Source organism: Pavona decussata, unplaced genomic scaffold (assembly GCF_977016875.1).
Source record: "Pavona decussata unplaced genomic scaffold, jaPavDecu1.1 SCAFFOLD_48, whole genome shotgun sequence".
Taxonomy (NCBI): domain Eukaryota; kingdom Metazoa; phylum Cnidaria; class Anthozoa; order Scleractinia; family Agariciidae; genus Pavona; species Pavona decussata.
The window spans coordinates 1512685-1532500 of NW_028145470.1; the positions used below are offsets into that span (position 1 = coordinate 1512685).

At 38.8% G+C, this 19816-nt stretch overlaps 1 protein-coding gene and 1 pseudogene across 1 annotated transcript in view; one reads left to right on the plus strand and one right to left on the minus strand.

Moving 5' to 3' along the window:
- Positions 1 to 220: 220 nt before the first annotated feature.
- LOC146481682 (uncharacterized) lies at positions 221 to 1820 on the minus strand (annotated as a pseudogene).
- A 1379-nt stretch (positions 1821 to 3199) lies between these two features.
- Positions 3200 to 19816, plus strand: part of LOC146481683 (importin subunit beta-1-like) — a 30798-nt gene continuing 14181 nt past the window's right edge. Inside the window, exons 1-18 of the mRNA XM_085107734.1 lie at positions 3200 to 3341; positions 3490 to 3548; positions 3732 to 3914; positions 4010 to 4060; positions 5866 to 6012; positions 6532 to 6608; positions 7116 to 7191; positions 8493 to 8552; positions 9740 to 9829; positions 10462 to 10572; positions 11835 to 11936; positions 12500 to 12677; positions 13313 to 13365; positions 14357 to 14545; positions 16229 to 16359; positions 17443 to 17518; positions 17875 to 17946; positions 18891 to 18953. Of these exons, the coding sequence (XP_084963860.1) occupies positions 3302 to 3341; positions 3490 to 3548; positions 3732 to 3914; positions 4010 to 4060; positions 5866 to 6012; positions 6532 to 6608; positions 7116 to 7191; positions 8493 to 8552; positions 9740 to 9829; positions 10462 to 10572; positions 11835 to 11936; positions 12500 to 12677; positions 13313 to 13365; positions 14357 to 14545; positions 16229 to 16359; positions 17443 to 17518; positions 17875 to 17946; positions 18891 to 18953 (1758 nt within the window). The 5' untranslated portion in view covers positions 3200 to 3301. The remainder of the gene's footprint in view (positions 3342 to 3489; positions 3549 to 3731; positions 3915 to 4009; positions 4061 to 5865; positions 6013 to 6531; positions 6609 to 7115; positions 7192 to 8492; positions 8553 to 9739; positions 9830 to 10461; positions 10573 to 11834; positions 11937 to 12499; positions 12678 to 13312; positions 13366 to 14356; positions 14546 to 16228; positions 16360 to 17442; positions 17519 to 17874; positions 17947 to 18890; positions 18954 to 19816) is intronic.

Genomic DNA, 19816 nt, shown 5'->3' on the forward strand with positions numbered 1-19816 from the left:
GTTTGGCGAAAGCTAAGGTCACCTCAAACTTTCACAACACTAAAAAAACTAATCCCTTTTTTTCCCTGACGTTTCGAAGGTTAGCCCCTCGTTAGAGCAGCTGAAAAGGGCTTTTGAGCTGTCATCCCAATTTTTCGCAATCACGCGCTCTCAATAATCACACAACGAGAGGTTTGGGCAACAAGTTTATTGAGTCAGATTCGACTGCTGTACACTGAGTAGCGAATGAGGTCGTAGCTGAATCAATAGACTCCCGCCAAAAGGCCCAAACCGAAGTTGGGTGGTATTGAAGGAGCGTGATTGTAAATAGAATGTGATAACGAAAATAGCTCAATATATATAGGTAAAAAATGAGAGACTATAGGTTAAGGGCGAGAGAAACGCGGAACATTGGCAGCCATAGTCTTGACTGCAAGTTGCTTTTGAGCAGGAGTCATCTCAAGATACACGAGATAGGCGTCGCTTTGCCAATCACCTTGCCGCTGTATAAGCTGGGCGGGAACGTTGCATTTAAAAGCTAGCACCGCCGCGCCTAAAGCTGTGAGGAGAATAGTGGGCCGGAACTAAACCGAGTGCACTAATGGTCTTGGAAAGAAAAGCGCAAAAATGGCGATACGTAAGAGGAAATAAGCGCTGAGGCGTGGGGGAAATGACCGAGAAAAGCGGCGCGTGAGACGGACCGGAGTTGAGCCGCAGATGATGCCGTAAAGCCGTGACGGGACAGAGAGGGGAACCAGGAATGCGAGGCAAGGGGATTGACAAAGAACGCTGGTGATATTGGATAGTCTTAGAAGCCCGAATATGCAGCGTGGCACCTTGGGAGGTGAAGACTAAATCAGACCGCAAGGGAACTTTGGAAGAAATGCAATTCGGCGCATCAGGAACTAAATTAGATTTACGTAAAAAGGTAAAAAACGCGACGAGAAATAGCGCCCACATCGCGGCATGTAGAGGCGTGTCTAAGGTAAATAAGGGGTATATTTGAAGCAAGAGCTCCGGCGTAATAGGATGTTTGCGAGTAGGAGCCACGCCGAGGTATCGCTTGGCGCCTCGAAGAACTAACTGAAAACGATAATGTGAGTCCCAGACCTTACCAAAACCTAAAAGCTGGTTAAAGTGCTTAAGGCTGCTAAGATGGTTAATGATTGTGCCATAAGCTCGCCCAGAGAGGGTAAGATAAGCGACGTAGCGTATAAGAAAGGGAATTTGAATAGGGAAGGGAGGGCAAGAAACCGAACGGCAAAACTTAGTATAAACGCTAACGTGAGACTTCATATTCCGATGAGTAGAATCAGCAAAGGCAAGATCGAGAAGACGCTGGGCAAAAGCATCGAGTGTAGGGATGCTGATGAAGGACCCTGAAACGAAGGAGAAAAGAAGAAAAAAGAAAAAAAATATATATATAGAAATAAACCTATAGAGAGATATAAGCCATAAATGTACATGAAAGTGACGGAAAAAAGCTATATATATATATATATATATATATATATATATATATACAGATAATGTCAGTCAACATCAAAATAGATAAAGTCGCCGGGGATCTGGTGGAAAACGTAACTGATCCCGAGCTGTGTTGTGAGCTGTGCAAACTGCGCTTGAAAGGAGGGAATATGCCAACGACTCAAAGCGTCCGCTAGCAAGTTATGTTCGCCTGGAAGGTGACGAGCACGCAGTTCGAAATCATGGAACGCTGAAAGAAACCACAATTGTCTCAAACAGCGTTGCATGAAACGATCCTTAGTGGAGCCTGAGTTGATTACAGTAACAGCAGCCTCGTTGTCGCACGAGATGAGAAATCGCTGATGTTGCAACATAGGAGCCCAGAACTTCACAGCAACAATGATAGTGAAGAGTTCCAAAGCGGAGATATGAGTCGCAGACGTGCTTGCCCTATGAAAACGAGCTTATGACTGACCGATCAACGAAGCTCGCGTTACTGGATAAGCTTACTGACGTCATATGATACGCACCTAATTAGCAAAATCACTAGACGTAATTTATGCTCAAAAACACCTCGGAAACTCTTGCCAGTACGAAGGCTTATGACAATCGGTTACTAGGACCATTTTCCGATCTTTGTGTAGATTAGAGTTAGTGAATCAAACTTTAATACCTGGTCATTCTTAAGTGTAGCATGCCACAATGTCAACTCAAACGGCTAAAAACTATACTCGTTGTTATCCTCTGTACTCCGCGCCTTCATGACTTGTCATCTGCCTCAAACCGGTAGGAACTTTATGGTGGAACCTAGGGAGTTGCGTTCTTTCTTAGTTTTTTTTTTTTTAATTATTTTATTTTACCGGCCCAGGTCTTTAGTAGTTTCCCCTTCTGTATACACGTTACACGTTGAAACTTTTGGCTGAAACTTGTGCGCAACGGCGAACGAGACCAGTTCTACGAAGTGGTGTTACACGGTGAAACTCTTGTTTTTTCACCACTGCGACCGTTGCGAGCCGTTGCAGAAGTAGAAAGCGGTTCTACTTTTCGTGAAATTTGTCTCGCAACGGAAGTGCGAAAAAGTTTCACGAAACCGACCATGTTACACGGTGTAACGTCTGCTGAAACTTGTTTCGCAGCGCCGTTGCACACAAGTTTCAGCTAAAAGTTTCAATGTGTAACGGCGGCTTAAGGACGTTGCTTACTACTGTTACTGCGCATACATTCTGCGCATCTCGAAATACTCGGGTTTCCTATGGGTGGTGCCTACTAATACAGGGATATTTTGTGCGGTTTAAATCTATGCGGAGAAAGCAGAACTTACCAAATGCTCTTGGTATCTCAAAAGAAAATTGGGGGTAACCATGCATTTTTCAGAGATAGTTAAGGTGCACTTTAGGAAAAAATCCCATACATTGCTTTATATTTTAGCGTTTTTTAGAGATATTGTTGCTTAATTTTCTCTGAAAAATGCGTGGTTACCCCCAATTTTCTTTTTGGATTCCAATAGCCTTGCTAAGGTCTGCTTTTCCCGCATAGTCATAAACCGTACAAAAATACTTCGGTATTAGTAGGCACCGTCCTTAATTGAATATTTTGAACCTTCTTATGTTGAACGTGCCCCGCTTTCGAATGGAAACTTTCTTTCTTTCGATTCATTCACTTCCATTTTTTTCCAGTTTCCATCCTGAACTAGCCCAAGAGGGGGGATATTACAAATGGAAATAAGTTCAACCCCAATCACGACGGCGCGAAAACGTCCCCAGTCATTTTCCATTTCAAATTTCTTCTTGCTGTACGGTCGTCGAGTAGTTTTTGGGCAGGGAGTGTCTTAGAATCGACGCTTTCCCCGAGGAAAATGGATCTTACAAAAGTGCTCGAAGCAACAGTGTCTCCAGGTAAAGCAATTGTATGATTTGACTAATCGTTCGCTTGACCTGGCAAGATGTTCGCGGAAGGAAGCACATGGTCGTTCTTGCAAGTGATACATGTTTCAAGATTCCGGTTAAAATTAGTGTATAATTTGGTGTTTGTTTAATCGTTTAGATCAAAATGAGCTACAGCAAGCTCAGACTTACCTGGAACATGCTGCCCAAGAAAATCTGGTAAGCTGAAGGCTGAAGTTGAGTTTCTTACGTATACTAAAACAGTTGCTCTTCACCACTCCGGTTATGTTTCATTCATTTTGTACAATTGTACAAATTTCACTACTGGAATTTGTTTTTTTCTTACCTTTTCTCCTGGTTTTTGCTCTACTTGTGATATAATGTCTCTCTTTATTTTCGCAGCCCCAGTTTCTAGTGGCCTTAGTGAACGAATTAGCGGATGGAAGCAAGTCTCAAGTTGCAAGAATGGCGGCAGGACTACAGCTCAAAAATCAGCTTACGTCGAAAGATCCTGCGGTCAGAATGCAGTATCAGCAAAGATGGATAGCTTTAGACGAAGCCATTAAAACTCACGTTAAGACAATGGTAAGAAAGTGTAATGAGAGCTTGTTAAGTATATTTATCAGCAATTTTAATGTGAAAATTGGATTGAGCTTAAATCTTGCTTTCCTTCCTTTTAGGTGATCCAGACTTTAGGGACAGAAAAGGCGAGACCTTCCATCGCTCCACAGGTTAGCTTTGGTGTTTGTTTTCCCTAACTAACCATACAGCAGCTGTTGGTACAAAAGATATAATGTTTTATTACTACAACCTCTCAAAAACAATGTTGCCTGTGAGCAATGTTTATCACTCTTGTAGAAGCACTTCTTAAAGGTATTCTTTAAACTTCTTGACTTGTGATTTGATGATTGTTGTTGTTGTAACAGTAAGATGTCAATGTAATATACAGTCGAACCTCCTGTAAGTGACCACCCATAATGTCAAGGATATGTGGTCGCTTATGGGAGGTGGTCGCTTACCAGAGGTCTGACCATAGGGGGTGTAAATTTCTGGTAACTTACATATGGTAATTGTGGAGACCTAACCCTTTTTGCCAGTGCTTATCTAAACCCATAGTAGTAACTTTTCTTAGCTACCAGTATATTAAGACTGGTCCAAAATTATTGTAGGCAAAAAATCTTAAGAGTCTATGTTGATTATTGTTTGTATCTCACAAATTACTTAATACAGCGTTTGAGACAATTATTGTTAAAGAAACGTGACTCTTTTATTACTCCAGGTAGCGATGTCTAAATTTTTCAGGGAACGGAACATAAGCAAAAAAGTAAAAGATAAGAGTTTTTTCCTACAAGGGATTCAATCTGATTAAAGTTTATTTCAGTGTGAAGTATGGTGGATGTGTATTTTATCAATTGTTTCAATGCTAAGCTATATCGCAAAACACTTCTGGTAGCTCCGACTGTGAGATTTACGGCGTCTGCTGTAATGATGTGGCCAGCATGTTACAGGGACACATTTTTCAATTTCTCTCCGTGAGAGATACAGGAGATTGTGCGTCAAGTGGTCGCCTATGGGAGGTTAAAAACAATATTGAAAGTTTTAAACAATCATCTCTAAAAGTGGTCGCTTACGAGAGGTGGTCGCCTACAAGAGGATCCATCTATACTGATTTGACTTGAAAACGTTTGGTATTTTGGAAAAGTGGTGGTCGCAAAGGGAGATTCGACTGTAGCTTGTATTGCCGATCCTGGGAGGAAGGGGTACTCGCATTTATTAGTGACAGGGAGGTGCCAATCACACCAAATTGTTAGACCTAGAAGAATTCCTTAGACTGTTCATAGTCCCCAATTTTCCGTGGAATTTTTGAGACTTGTACACTTTGATCAAATTGTCACCACCTTGGTTTGTTGTGGCAAGAGCAATCTGAGGAGAGTGTCTGAAATGCAGAGGGGGGAGGGGTGGGGATAAGTCAGGGTACATTGTGTCTCTCTCTCCCCACTCCCACCCCCTTGGTAGTTCAGACACTCTCCCCAGGTTGTTCAAATAAATTAGTTTCTATTTGCCTAATTTTAGCTGCTAAGGTAATACTTTTATGTAATTAACTAATCAATCCAGTATTAGGCTTATTTTGTTGATCTTTCCTGTAAGCGACCACTTTGTCGTGCCCCAAGGGTGGTCGCTTACGAGAGAGTTGACTGTATTCTCTTGATAGCTCAAGAGTTTGACATAGCGTAGGGGTGGGGTCTAGCTAGCTACTCCATACTGATCTGAGAGACGCAAGGGAACCGTAAAATTGTTTGAGATAATAAGAGTGGGAAGTGTCAATATCCTGACAATGCACAATCCACCTTATGGATAAAGATTGCAGACAAACACAACCAACAGGCAAATACAAAGCTATATTTTTGGCAAAATTTGTTCCTGTGCTAACAACAATGTGCTCTCTTCCTTCCTCTGCCATCCTGTTGCACTTTCAGCGTGAATAAAGAAAATGTACCTTCATGGTCCCTCACTGTTTTAATATTTTTCTGAACAGTGTATAGCAGCGATTGCTTGTGCTGAGATCCCAAACAGACAGTGGTTGGAAGTGACTGACATTCTACAAAGTATTGTCATTAGTGGCAATACAGATTCATTAAAGGAGCAAGCCCTGGAGGCAATTGGTTATATCTGCCAAGATATTGTGAGTGATACTTTTAATATCTTTATGGAAGAAATGGCCATCAGACACCCAAAGTTTGGTTTCTGGGTAAAATCTGGATTTAGATTTTGAAAAGCAATATTAATGGGTGTGTTGTGGATTGAAATCAGCTCAATATGCAAGGTAAACAAGAGGATTATGTGGGAAAAAAGAAGCAAGTTTTCTCCAGTTTAAGATGTACATTAACCATTTAATCTCCAACAGTGATCAACATCAAATTTCTTCTTGTAATACCAATGCTTATTCAACCCCTGAGGTCATGAGAATTAAGGATATAATCACCAAAGGTGAATTTTCTTGATATTTTAATAACTTCTCCCCAGTACTTTTATTAGAAAAGTATGGGGACAAGATAGGAGAATTTGTTCTTTGATATTAGGGTTTATTAGAGTCTAAAAGTAGGATGCTTTGAAACATTATGTCTTCATTTCCACCTTTTTTTCAAGCCTCCTTCTAGGGAGTGAGTTACTGTTGACAGCTTTCTCTGCTTGTTTTGTTCAGGAACCAGAACTTTTAGTTGATCAGTCACATAAGATTCTGACAGCAATAGTATCAGGAATGAGAAAGGAGGAACCCAAGTAAGTTATTCTTTGAAATCATTACAAAGGTGATTCCCTCAAAATAAAAAGTTGTCATGAAAATTTTCTCAAACTTTCTGTGATTTTGTACCACTTAACATCATTTCAAAAAATTCAATGAAAAGGATAGGTCACTATGCCCTCGAAAGAGCTATTATCCCCTCAAGTTACTCCATAAATGACAATTGCTTACAATATCCGCTTTCAAATATGATTCTATTTTATCAGTTCTTGTCACATCTGGTGGTAACAGACCTGTTACCTCTGGGTCCATTGTGGTATCAATCTGCCCTTGTACTGTTAATGTAGGCCTCCATGCTGCAGGAATTTGAATTCCATCAGCTTGCCCAGCTTTGTGCGTTTCCTTTTTAATCAAAGAATTTACATTTATGTTTATGTTTCTTGTGCCTTGAGATATGGCTAGCCCTGGTTTACCAGGTCTCTGAAAATATGTTCAAGCTCTGCTTGAGAAAACTCCAAATTTACTCTTACTTTTGTTGTTCACAGCACTCAGATTAGACTGGCAGCAACAAATGCCCTGTTGAACTCTCTGGAATTTTCAAAGCAGAACTTTGAAAGAGAGGTATTTGTTGTGTTCTATTTCTTTGAAAAAGTTTGGGTCTCATATCGATCTCTTCATCAAGTTGTGGTGTTTTCTTGTGTGTACAAAAAGTTTACCTCAGATTGTCTCTCACCCCAGGCATATTTAAAGAATTGATACCAGTTTACTATGCATGCATACTCTGATAATGCACAGATGATGACAAAATGTGGTGAGAAGAAAGAAGTATGCTGCTTGCCTGCAGCTCATAGTGAGACTGGTGTTCTTACTATGTTTTGACACCATTTGAGCATTATCAAAGTACACACATTCGCAGGTCCAAATGAAATCTATTTGAATGGTTTTCGGCAAGACTAGTAAGTGTGCCGTTTTTCTTTGAAACTAAAATTGCGACAGGTAAGCTCTTTTCTTCTTTAAGGACGGTGCCTACTAATACTGAAGTATTTTTGTACGGTTTATGACTATGCGGGAAGAGTAGATCGTAGCAAGGGCTATTGGAATCCAAAAAAAAATTGGGGGTAACCACGCATTTTTTAGAGATAATTAAGCAACACTAATTCTAAAAAGTGCCAAAATACAAAACAATGTATGGAATTTTTTATAGGGTTAAATGTAATTTAACTTAGTTAACGACTTGGAGCAAGTTTGTTCCCTGGTGGCGTAGCGTGGCATTAGCGTTTCTCTTGCAGTTTAGCCGTGCTCCTTTGCACGTGCTAGGAATTTTACTCTACTCAGCGTTTTTCGTGGCGTGGTTAGTTTATCGCGTTTTGTTGGGTTTTTCTTTCCCTCCCTTCCCTCCCGGTAGTGTTAGGTTGTTATTGTTTGGGATTGGTGTTAGTGTTGGGGGGTTGGTTAGGGTTAGGGTTAGTTCTTTGTCTTATATACTTATTATTTTTCCACTGAGCATCTAGTCTCAGTGTGACGGGTGCTAGGGTTGGGGCTGGGTTGCGGGCGGGGCTCGTGGCTGGGTTGAGGGTAGGGCAAACTTATGGGGTGTTCTACCTACCTGGGTTTGGGTTGGCGCTACCAGCCCCTGGCTCCTGGGCACCCAACCTCCATTTGCAACATAGGCGTTAACCCAAATTGAAGCTTAGTTATCTCTGAAAAATGCATGGTTACCCTTACTTTCCTTTTGGATTCCAGTAACCCTTGCCAGTATCTGCTTTTCCCACGTAGTTATGAACCGTGAAAAAATATCTCTGTTTTAGCAGGCACTGCTGTTAAGAAATCCGACTTTCTCAGACCATCGCAAGATGCGCAGAACGTATGCGCAGTAGCAAAAGTAGGCACCGTTCTTAATGTCATTGATTGTATTTTCTCAGGCTGAACGTAACTTCATCATGCAAGTTGTCTGTGAAGCAACCCAAAGCAATGAAAACCAGGTAAGAATACTATCATGTCTTTAACCCCTTCTTAGATGCTGAAACTGCTTACAAGTACAGTTTATAATGCAGTACTAGAGCACCATGTTACAACATACTGATGACACGTTATCTGGGCCAGTGGGCCTGTACTCATTGACTGAACTGCTAACCGCTCTGATAAAAAAAAAAAACTGCTAACGGGACAGGACTGCTAAGCATGTGGTTGTTAACTTGGTTAACACATTAACCCATTAACAGCTGTGCCTCCCTGAGCCACCCGTGATTTTCCGCAAGTTCACGTTCACCCCTCACCTCCCCTAGAAGGGATATGTTTGACCTCTATTGTTCCAATTGTCTTAAGAAAAGACTGACCAATCAGAATCCATTGTCTGCGCATATATTTTTAGGTCTTACAGGGGCCTAGACACAAAAAAGTTTTTTCTACCAAATAGCTCTCCTTTGGTCTAGAATAGTTAGAAAGAAAGGAGTGCTGTGTTGTGAATTTTTACTGCATGGGGCTGTTTATTACCAATATGCTAATTTGTTAAGTTCCTAGTATACACCCAGACTGGAATGGATTTTTCCAGTAATTCAGAAAATTAGCAATTGGTAATGAACAACCCCATGTGCAGTACAAATAGACAACTTCCAGGGTCAAAAAATGTTGTCAAAAAAAAAAAAACCACTCCTTTGGTCTAGAATAGTTAGAATTTCTAACTTTGGGATAAAATAAACTAGTTGCAAATGAAGAATTGCCCCCAAACACCTGAAAGTCCAAATTTTGAAAATTTGCGCTGAAATTTGATGGTGGCATCACATGGGTGAATTTGATTTGCTCACAACAATTTGTGATTGCCTAGTTGGGGTGAATAGAGTGGTCCTTGCAAAAAGCACAAAGCAAGTTTAACTAGCAATGTAAGAAAGTGTGCCCTTGGGGGCATAATAAAGATGTCCTATAAAAGAATCCAATTCCTTTTGCCTGCACTAATGTTTGTTGGACCATGTTTCTAATGTCAAGCTTGTCCTTGGGTACCCGAGTTTGTAGATAGGCTGAATCCAGTTCAATACCTTGGATGGTAAGGCAGGAGGAAGACCCTTCCTACTTGTGTTGGTGGAGTGCAAGGATGCTCTGCCTTGAGAAACACCTTTCAGTTTGGTTCTGAGATTCAAATGTATTGTTGCTTCTTTTTCTTGTTTAATAACAGCTCAAAGTTGCAGCCATGCAGAATCTTGTGAAGATTATGTCGCTCTATTATCAGCACATGGAGGAGTATATGGGAAGAGCCTTGTTTCCAGTAAGCTATGAAAAAAGATTGATTGTAATATGTATGCCTTTACAGTAGAACTTTACTATTTTGAATTTGATTAACTTGAAGACCCCGAACTTGAAGACTCAAGAAAACTAAATTGAACTTGGCTTGCAAGACTCCGAGATTCAAACTTCAAAATACGAGATTCTGAGACCCGCTTTATTTTTTTACGAGATTCCGAGACTCTTGTTTTAGATGCTGAGATTTTGAGATGCTCCGAGTCATGTCATTTTTCAAGGAGGACCCCTAATTAAGGCTGCCAACTCTATATATCTTTTTGGTTTCCCACTGGAGTTCAAGTTAGTGGCGTTCTATTGTATATTAAGTGAAAGGCAATGGGAACATAATTATAGGAACTTTATTAGTGCAGTACAGCTGTTGGATGAAGCCCCATCCCCCCTCCCCACTTTCTGCAGTGCACAATTTTTTAAGATAATATTGGCAATGAAAATTTCAAAGAATTTTTTCTTCCATGTTTATCACTAAACAGAAATGTGCTCTTTCTCTTTTGAGTGATGCTTTTTGAAATGCTGTTATAATCTGCGCTTTTTTAGTTTTTTTCCCTCATTTTCCAGCTGTTGACTATTTTTCTCATTTGATGAAATGTCCCTTTCTAGATTTCCATAGCTGCAATCAAGTCAGAAGTTGATGAGGTTTCTCTTCAAGGAATTGAGTTTTGGTCATCGGTGTGTGATGAGGAAATGGATCTAGCAATTGAAGCTGCGGAGGTACAATGTGTAATGTGAAAAATAGTTGGCCACTGGACATTGAGTGGCAAAATTTCTTTAAATGTTTTAGTAAACTGAAAAATATTAATAGACTCCAACTTACAGTCAGTCTACATCATGTATGACCAGTTTTTCCAGAGTGAAGAATTCCTTTTTGTAATGTTCTTCATTTGGATGGAATCTTGGGAAATCTTTCCGAAAAAGACGCATTAACTGAACAAAAAAAATTCAAAATACTTGGGAAATGATTGTTATTTTTGAAATACTTAATGCTGTAATGTAAAGAAAAATTCATAGCTTTATACCATCAATAAACTAGGGTAATTTCTACAAGAACTCTGAAATCTCCTCAGTGATGTTCAAAACTGATGTGCAAATTTCAAAAGTCTGTTCAAATTTCAAAAATACTGGTCGCGCATGACATGATTGCCTGTAAATGATTGTCTAGTTCAATATTGTGTTGTAAGAATTTAAGAATTTTGAACACTTTAAGGCCTGTTTAAACAGTATTTGAACATTCTTTCAACACTTGTTCGACTTGTTCGATTTGTTGAACCAAATTTTTAGAACGTTCAAACGAATCCTTACACATTGTTGAAAGTGTTAAAAATGCTGAATGCTTGTTGAAAGCATGCTGAAGCAAAGTTAAATTTTCTGTGACCGGAGTGACATGCCCTCATACCTGCACACTGTCTAATATTCAGTCAGTCTCACTAAACCACAAACTGAAAATACCAGTGCTGAGCAAAGTCACAGACTGTATTAAGGACGGTGCCTCCGAATGCAGAAGTATTTTGCACAGTTTATGACTATGTGAGAAAAGCAGATCTTAGTGTGGGCTAGTGGAAACCAGAAAGAAAATTGGGGGTAGAGGGGCATTTTTTAGAGATAATTAAGCAACAGTTATTCTAAAAAGCAGTAAAATTCAAAGCAATATATGGCGTTTTTCTCAAATTGAAGCTTAATTATCTTTTAAAAATGCATGGTTACCCCAACTTTTTCTTTTGGACACTAAGAGCACCATCTAAGTTCTGCTTGCTCTGCATAGTTTTACACCGTGCAAAAATATCCCTGTATTAGTAGGCACCACCCATAGGAAACCTGAGTATCTTGAGATGCGCAGAACGTTCTTAAATGATTACATTGTCAGTCGCGTTTGAAGCACTGAGAGAACATTACTTTGAAAAGTAACACTTTGCAATAATGTCAAAGAACTCAACCATACAATGGGAAGTTTGACATTGTCATTTTGTCCTCTTTAGGCTGCGGAAGCTAACAGGAAGCCAGAACAAATCAGCAAGTTTTACGCCAAAGGAGCTTTGCAATACTTGACTCCACTTCTGACAGATTCCTTGAAGAGACAGGTCAGTAAATGAAATAAAACATAAAACACTTATCTAAGTGTCAGTGTATTTAGCGCAGGGCACTAATTTGGGACACTTTCAATATCTAATTAGAATTTGGAAAAATGTTGGTTTTTGAGGAGAGGGGAAACTGGAGTACCCAGAGAAAAACCTCTCAGAACAAGGATGACAACCAGCAACAAAGTCAACCCACATATGATGCCAAGTTGGGAATTGAACCCGGGCCACATTGGTGGCATGGGAGGCGTGTGCTTTCGCCACTGCTCCATCCCTGCTCCCCAATCCAGAACTTGTCATATTAGAGTACTGTGCAAACATGAGAGCAACATTTGTGAATTTTGAAACATTTTTGTCAGTTGTCAGTGGTGTTCTGGAACAGGAGGTTGGTTATGATAAACTATTTTACCCTCTTACCCATTTTGAATTTTTAAATCATTCAAATTTCACAATGATAGCTGATAAATTTTTTGTTCATCCCCTGGCCTGGCTTTCAAGAGAGTTTTTGTGAGCTCAACTTTGAAATGTTCCTGTTAACTTATTTTGTTTTGCTGAATTCTTCACAGGAAGAATTTGATGATGAAGATGACTGGAACCCTTGTAAAGCTGCCGGTGTCTGTCTCATGTTGTTGGCTCAGTGCTGTGAAAATGACATCCTTACTTCCAAAAATGTTATCGATTTTATTACTGCAAATATAGAAAAAGAAGACTGGAAATGTAGAGATGCTGCTGTTATGGCTTTTGGTAAGCAGCTTTCACGACTTAGAGAAATTAAATATAAAAGAACAAACAGTTTCACAAGGAAGTACTGCTTAAATAGCTGCCATTTGAATTCACACTTCAGGATTTCATCCACAGACTCAAAAGGTAGAACCACCTTGTACAGCATAATAAACAGCATCACAAGGAAGCACTGCTCAGTAGCTTTCAAATGTTTCTCGGTGTTTGGAACCCTGATGAAACCCTTGCACTTGTTGATATATCACTTAATAAACAGCACCACAGGAAAGTACTACTCAGTAGCTTTCATTTGGATGGTCGCACTTTAGGATTTCATTCACAGCCTCAAAAGTTAGAAGCATCCTGTATAAGACAATGAACAGCACAACTGGAAATTAAATGCTGCCCACTAGCTTTCACCAGAATGTTGAACACTTTAGGATTTTATCCACAGAATCAAAAGTTAGAACAATAAACAGCACCACAGGAAAGTACTGCTGAGTGGCTTTCATTTGAATAGTCACACTTTAGGATTTCAGCCACAGACTCAAAAGTAAGAACCACCTTGCACAGCATAATTAACAGCACCACAGGAAAATGTAATGCACAGTAGCTTCCATTTGAATGGTCACACTGCAGGATGTCATTTTGTTTAACAGGTGCAATTCTTGAAGGACCTGACCCCAATGCTTTGAAGCCATACGCCAACATGGTAAGTTATGCTTAAACTACAAGGGATGTAGGAAGTCTTTAGAAGAAGAAGAATAGGCAGAAATTTTGGACTGGGTTTTTGAAGTTTCAAAATCTTTGGTTTACAGCAGCCAACAGTTTTAAAAGTAGTTCAAACATTTTGAAGTTCATTCTTCACTCACCTGGCAGGGTTTGGAACTTACTGCCATGTACCATAAAGGACAGTTCCCTTCCATTGAAAGCCTTCAGTGTCAAACTTTGTGAATACTATATAAATGCCCTTTACAGCCTATGTGAGCCTGAAAATCTACGCACATGGAAATCTATTTGCGTCAAGTGTTACATGGCTTACACACTCAACCGTTTACTGACTTGTTGTTTTTAATAGTTCTGTTGTTTCTGTTTTTGTTTGTTTGTTTTTATTGTCCACTATTAGTTAAGCTTTTGTGGTCTCCCTGTCTACATGCAATAATAATAATAAGAAGAAAAAGTTTTCCATCAAAGTTCAAACTTCAATGTGCAAAAATTTGAGGGATGAAAAGAGGAAGGAGCCAATTCAGTTATTTCGTATTGGGCCTTTGTGATTGAGGAAATGTTCAACAGTTTTAAAGGGGCAGTGTCACCTATATTTAGTGTCACTTTGTATGGCCAAAACTCAAATCTCTATCGATGGAAACGTTAAAATAATGGTTTATTCTTGTTAACAACTTACCCTGGCTATGAGCGCAGATAAAGTAGTATTTGTTATAGTTGCCGAGGATTGCCAGGATTGAAATGGATTGAAACTTGAAAAAATTGGCCAATTTTTCTAAGTTTTTCCTGTGTATTTTGGAGAAATCGCCAAAAAACTGATCATGGTCTGGTCTTCCCAAGAGAAATCTGTTACTGTCATATTCTCGATGCTCTAAGGACAATTTGATGTTAGAGAAAACATATCTTGTCAAATATTTGAGTAGTTTAGACCAAAACACAGAGAAATCATATTTTGAACAGAATTCTTGTTTCTTTTTCAGGCTATGCCAATGCTCATCAAATTAATGAACGACGAGAGCGTAGTTGTAAGAGACTCTGTGGCATGGACTCTTGGTCGGATTTGTGAGATACTGCCGCAAGTTGCCATTGAGAATTACCTCCAGTCACTTGTGGAAACGCTATTGGTTGGGCTTGATTCAGAACCTCGTGTTGCCTCTAACGTCTGTTGGGTAGGATATTGATTAAAAATGGCTTTCAGAGCCAGCTTTATAATCCTTCATGTATAGAAATTTCAATTTTCACGGTAATTACTGAAAAAACAAAGCGAAAACAGACAGTCATTAGACAATGTGTCAGGATATTTTTGAAGTTAAAGGGTGTGTTCGATTGACCCTATTCCGGAATAGGAATACATACAATGGTGTCAAGAAATCCCTCGTGAGACATTTTTGAAATTACTGGAGTACAAAATGGCTCTTAAGTTACCATGTGTCTGCTTACGTTTGCAGAAATGTCTTCCCAAATTTACTTTAAAAGAGAAATCTAACAGCTATTCTGCTTATTCTTATTTCGGAACATGGTCAATCGAACGCAACCCAAGATGTACCCTGACATGGTGCTTTTGCAGAAAGATAACTCAGAATTTATCTGCAAAATCTTGTTAACTCAGGTTGTAATAATATCAAAAACCACAAAAGACCTTACATCTAACCAGCAACACAGAGATACATATGCAGGGTCTTTATTTTTTTCTTCTCCCTGACACACAAAATTACATATAATTATTGTAGATTATTGTTCAATACATTTAAACACTGCTCAGTATAGTCAACAGATGTCCTGTGATATACGCAATTTCATGTGTTGAGGAGAAAAATTTTAAAATGAAGATCGTCTCCAGCTTTTCTGCATAAAAACTGTGCTTTGTTTTCAATCTGGTAAATAATAAAACAGTTATCCTGCTTAGTCTTGTGGAATATCCCCTGATTTTAGCCAATTCGGCCCATGGCCTTGGTGCTAAGTATCAGGTGATATTCTGTTTGATGTGGCAGGATAATAAGACATTAAATTTCTGTTAAATGTACAGAAGATTGAACATTGAGTGCACATGACCATATTATAGTCAGCTAAGAATCAGGCAATGTTCTGTGCAATGGATTGTGTCTTCCATAAAAAAAATTCCAAAATGGCTACAACCATTCGAGCCATTGGTCTTACTCATTGCATGTTCATGTCGATTCCCTGCCAAAAGTGCAGTGTCTTTCTGACAAGTGCGAACCCTTTGAAGTAGGTTAGATTTTATTTCTTTTGTTTCACCTCCGCTACTTGACTGACATTTCAAACTTTATTTTACTCACATTTACATCACTAAAATCGGAAAAGAAATGGGTTTGCTTTAACGGTTATTGTTAGGTTTTTAATATAAACTTTCATATACGGGAGAAAGATTTGTTTTGACAAAAGGGTAGGAATAATGAAAGGTGTACTCCATGTACTACATTCTGTAACAGCCACCACGGGACAATTTTTTGGCTGGTGTGGGAATAAGACCATGGTGGGGAGCTTTCAGAGTGGGAGTATTAGATTTTAATTGGGTGAATCCAACCTTCTTGAAATGTTGTTTTGGTTGTAGGCAACATAAGTGAAATAGTAGGCAGAAGCAGCCATTTGTCAGAAGGAGTCTTGGGGAAAGTTAGTGTGAACTAAGTGGCAGAGAATAGTCTATAGGTGGCAAAATTGCTGACAGCTGGTGCATTTTGTGAGGGCTGTGAATCAGCTGTTTGAATTAAATCATGACACATGGTCATTGTAGAGAAGTGACTGTTACAAGGCAGCTGTCATTAGCTGATGTTTGGCTGTCCTTGAACTGACCATTGCTCTTGCAACTTAGCGTAACTTGCATTTTTTTGCAGGCATTCAACTCCCTTGGGGAAGCTGCATATGATGCTGCTCCAGTGGCAGATGAAGAAGAGGAACCTCAGACCTATGTCCTGTCACAATGGTTTCCAGAAATAGTAGAAAAACTTCTTTCTGTCACAGATAGGTATGGACACTGACAGATTTTTAGTGGCTACAGAAGTACGTATAGACTCCTACTATCCTGTGGAAAACAAATGTCTACCATCTCTACTCATAGGAAGTTTTCTTCCAGAAGAGGAATGTGAATTTGAATTTATCCAGATTGATGGACAGGAAAATAATACTTATGAAATAAATGTGATGGTATATTTCAAGCCTGGTGAATGAGTGAGAATGATGTATTATTCTAAAAAAGTGTCACAGGCATATGAAATCCGAGTGCTCCTATCAGGAGTCAAACCTAAGACCTTCCGATTACTAGTTCAGATGATCTACCACTGAGCTACAGGAGACTCATGGGAGCTAAGGCCATTAAAAGAGTATGCCTGTGTCACTTTCTAGAATAGTACGTCATTCTTGTTCATTCACCAGGCTAGAAATATACCATCACATTTATTTCATATACCACACGTTCAACATTCAAATCCTAGCAGTATGCAGGATATTTGTCCTATGAACCTAGTTTAATGGCCTTAGCTCCCACGAGTCTCCTGCTAGGAGCACTTGGATTTCTTTTTTCCGCGTATGCCTGTGTCACTTTTTAGAATAATACATCATTCTCAAAATAATACTTTATTGTGTGGTTTCAGAAAATGCCCACCAACTTCCTTCGCTCAACCTCCTGTGCTGAAGGTCATTCGAAATTTCAGTTCTCAAAAGACAAATTTTTTACCCTTTAAGCCCTAACAGTGATTGGCATCAATTTTCTCCTTGTCATATCAATGCTTATTCAACTCCTGAGGTCCTGAGAATTAAGGATATGATCACCCGAGGTGAATATTCTCGATATTTTAATGAAGTCTCCCTATTAGTTTTATATGAAAAGTATGGGAAATTTGTTTTGTTCTTTGATATTAGAGGTTAAAGGGAAAGGGTGGAGCTAAAGTAGAATTTCCAGAGGGACTGGGATCTTCCTGTTGGGAGAGTATTCTTATTTTTGGAACAACAGAAACTCCTTATACTCTTGAGTACTTTTTGTAGTTATTCTAAGTTGCCTAATATTCTGTGCTTGATTCAATCACTTGGCTATTTTTCCAAATCTTTGCAGACCTGATGCAAACCAAGGAAATCTCAGAAGTGCAGCATATGAAGCTGTAATGGAGTTAATAAAAAATAGTGCAAAGGTATGCAGCCCAAATATATATAGTCAAGATTATGATCTAAAAACTTGCTTACTTGCTTACTCATTCACTCACTCCCCCCCTTCCCTCCGTCCCTCTCCCCTCCTATCCTTGCTTGCTTGTTCCCTTTCTACCTCCCTCTCTCACCCCTCCTTCTTTCCCTCCCTTGCTTGCTCATTTGCTCACTTCCCCCCTCCCTCCCTCATTCACTAATCCTCATTGTCCCTTGGTGAGGCAGTAGGACTGTGTTTACATTTACTGTGGTGTATAATCCACAAAATGGCAAATTTGATTTACTCAGCTTCATGAATGTCTACATTATCTACTTAAACATGTAACATGTTTTTTTTTTCACACAGGACTGTTATGAAGTTGTACAAAAAACCACGCTTGTCATTCTACGACGGCTTCAACATGTTTTACAGATTGAGGTACTTTTTTAAATAATTGAATTTTACTTTCAATACGGTGAAGCATCCAAAAATTATAAATTCAACCAAAGTCTTTATTTACTTTTCATTTGCACATGCAGTTACTTACAAACAAGCAAGTTACAAAGCAGTTATGTTCCCATGGAAAAAAGAACTAATTAAAAGTAAAAAAAACTTTTATTACATAAAAGTTTTTTTTAAATGCTAAAATAAAATGCTTTGTTTATAGTGGAAATGCACTTAGCTACCCAAAGCTAGTTTGCAGGCATTCCACTCAGAAATAACGGGAAACAAACTTTTAGTATAATAAAAAAAAGTACAGTTTGAAGAAACTAAATTAATAAGCAGCTATGTATTAACCCTTAAAGCCCTAATGGTGATCAGCATCAAATTTGTCCTAATATTATCAATGCATATTCAAGCCCTGAGGTCATAAGAATTAAGGATATGATCACCTTAGGTGAATTTTCTTGATAAATAGCTTCTCCCCAGTACTTGTTTCACAAAAAAGCCTCAACTCTATATATTTGTGAGTGATTTTAGTTATAAAATCAGAGATTACTAATGAATCATTCGGGTTTTTACTTCAAAAAATGTAGTATTGCAAAAACAGAAGAAATGCAGAAGAAATGTAGTTTATTTTTTTTTCTTTAACAAGATGATAGACTGAATAAAAATTCTTCAGTGTTAAGTAGAAACATGAAAGTGTGAGTTGTGTAATAAACCATTGCAACACCTTCTGAGTAAAAGACGTAGTCACATGATAGTGAACCTATTTTTCTAACATTAAGTTACACTTTCTGATGTAGGCAAATGTCAAAATATCCATAGACAGAGGGTGGGAAGGAGGGAGGTTCTACTCAGGGAAACATAATTTTATTCAGTGGCGTGTATCAATAATAAATTTATATTATTATTATTATTGTTTTCTTGTTGCTTTACAGAAAAATGTGTCTGACAGAGCCCAATATAATGACTTGCAATCTCTTTTATGTGCCACCCTTCAGGTAGGCAATTGCTTGGAAGAAACTCTTCTTGAATTCTCTGTGCATTTCTAAACTGCGCCAGATTGTTTCCTCTTTCAATAAATAGGCTGGGTCCATGAAACTCTCCTAAGCAGTAAGGTGCAATTTTAGTGTTGTTTTTAAACAATATGTTTCTGTACTCAAACAGTACTTAAGAAACATCTTAATCCAACATCATTTTTTGAATCAGGGCTCAAAGATCTTTGTGTTGATAGACTGCACCATGTGAAAAATTACTATGTAACGTCAAGTTTTGATAAAACTGTCATTTAATAATGAACAAACATACTACAAGCGGTTACTGATCAAACTTGACCAAAAAACTGATAACCAACTGTATACATTACTTAGATACAGTATATACGAGCAGTCAACATTTGCATATGTGTTGACAAATAACTAAATATACTACAATTAATATGCTATTAATAATATAACTGATACATTCATGCATATAAGTTTGTCACAAACTGCTCACCTCCAATGGTCAAATTTGAGGATTTTATTTACCGTATTTACTCGAGTAAGCGCCGCGGCGCTTATTTAATTTTTCGTGTCTCCTGTGCGGCGCTTATTCGAGGGCGGCGCTTATTAAAAGGCCCATACCACAAAGCCAAAACATTTTGATTGTACAAGCAAACGTTGACAATCTCCTTACTGCGAAAGTTACAGGGAAGAGAAAGAGGGAGGTTGGGCTTGTCGTACCGGCGAAGTTTACAGCCTTCACGAAAGAACAGCTGAAGAACGCGAACATTTTGAAGAGAGAACTGAATAAAAGAGCATCAAGATGTACTCACTTCGAACTGAAAAACATCGCTATTGATGAAAACAAATTTCCATTGCTG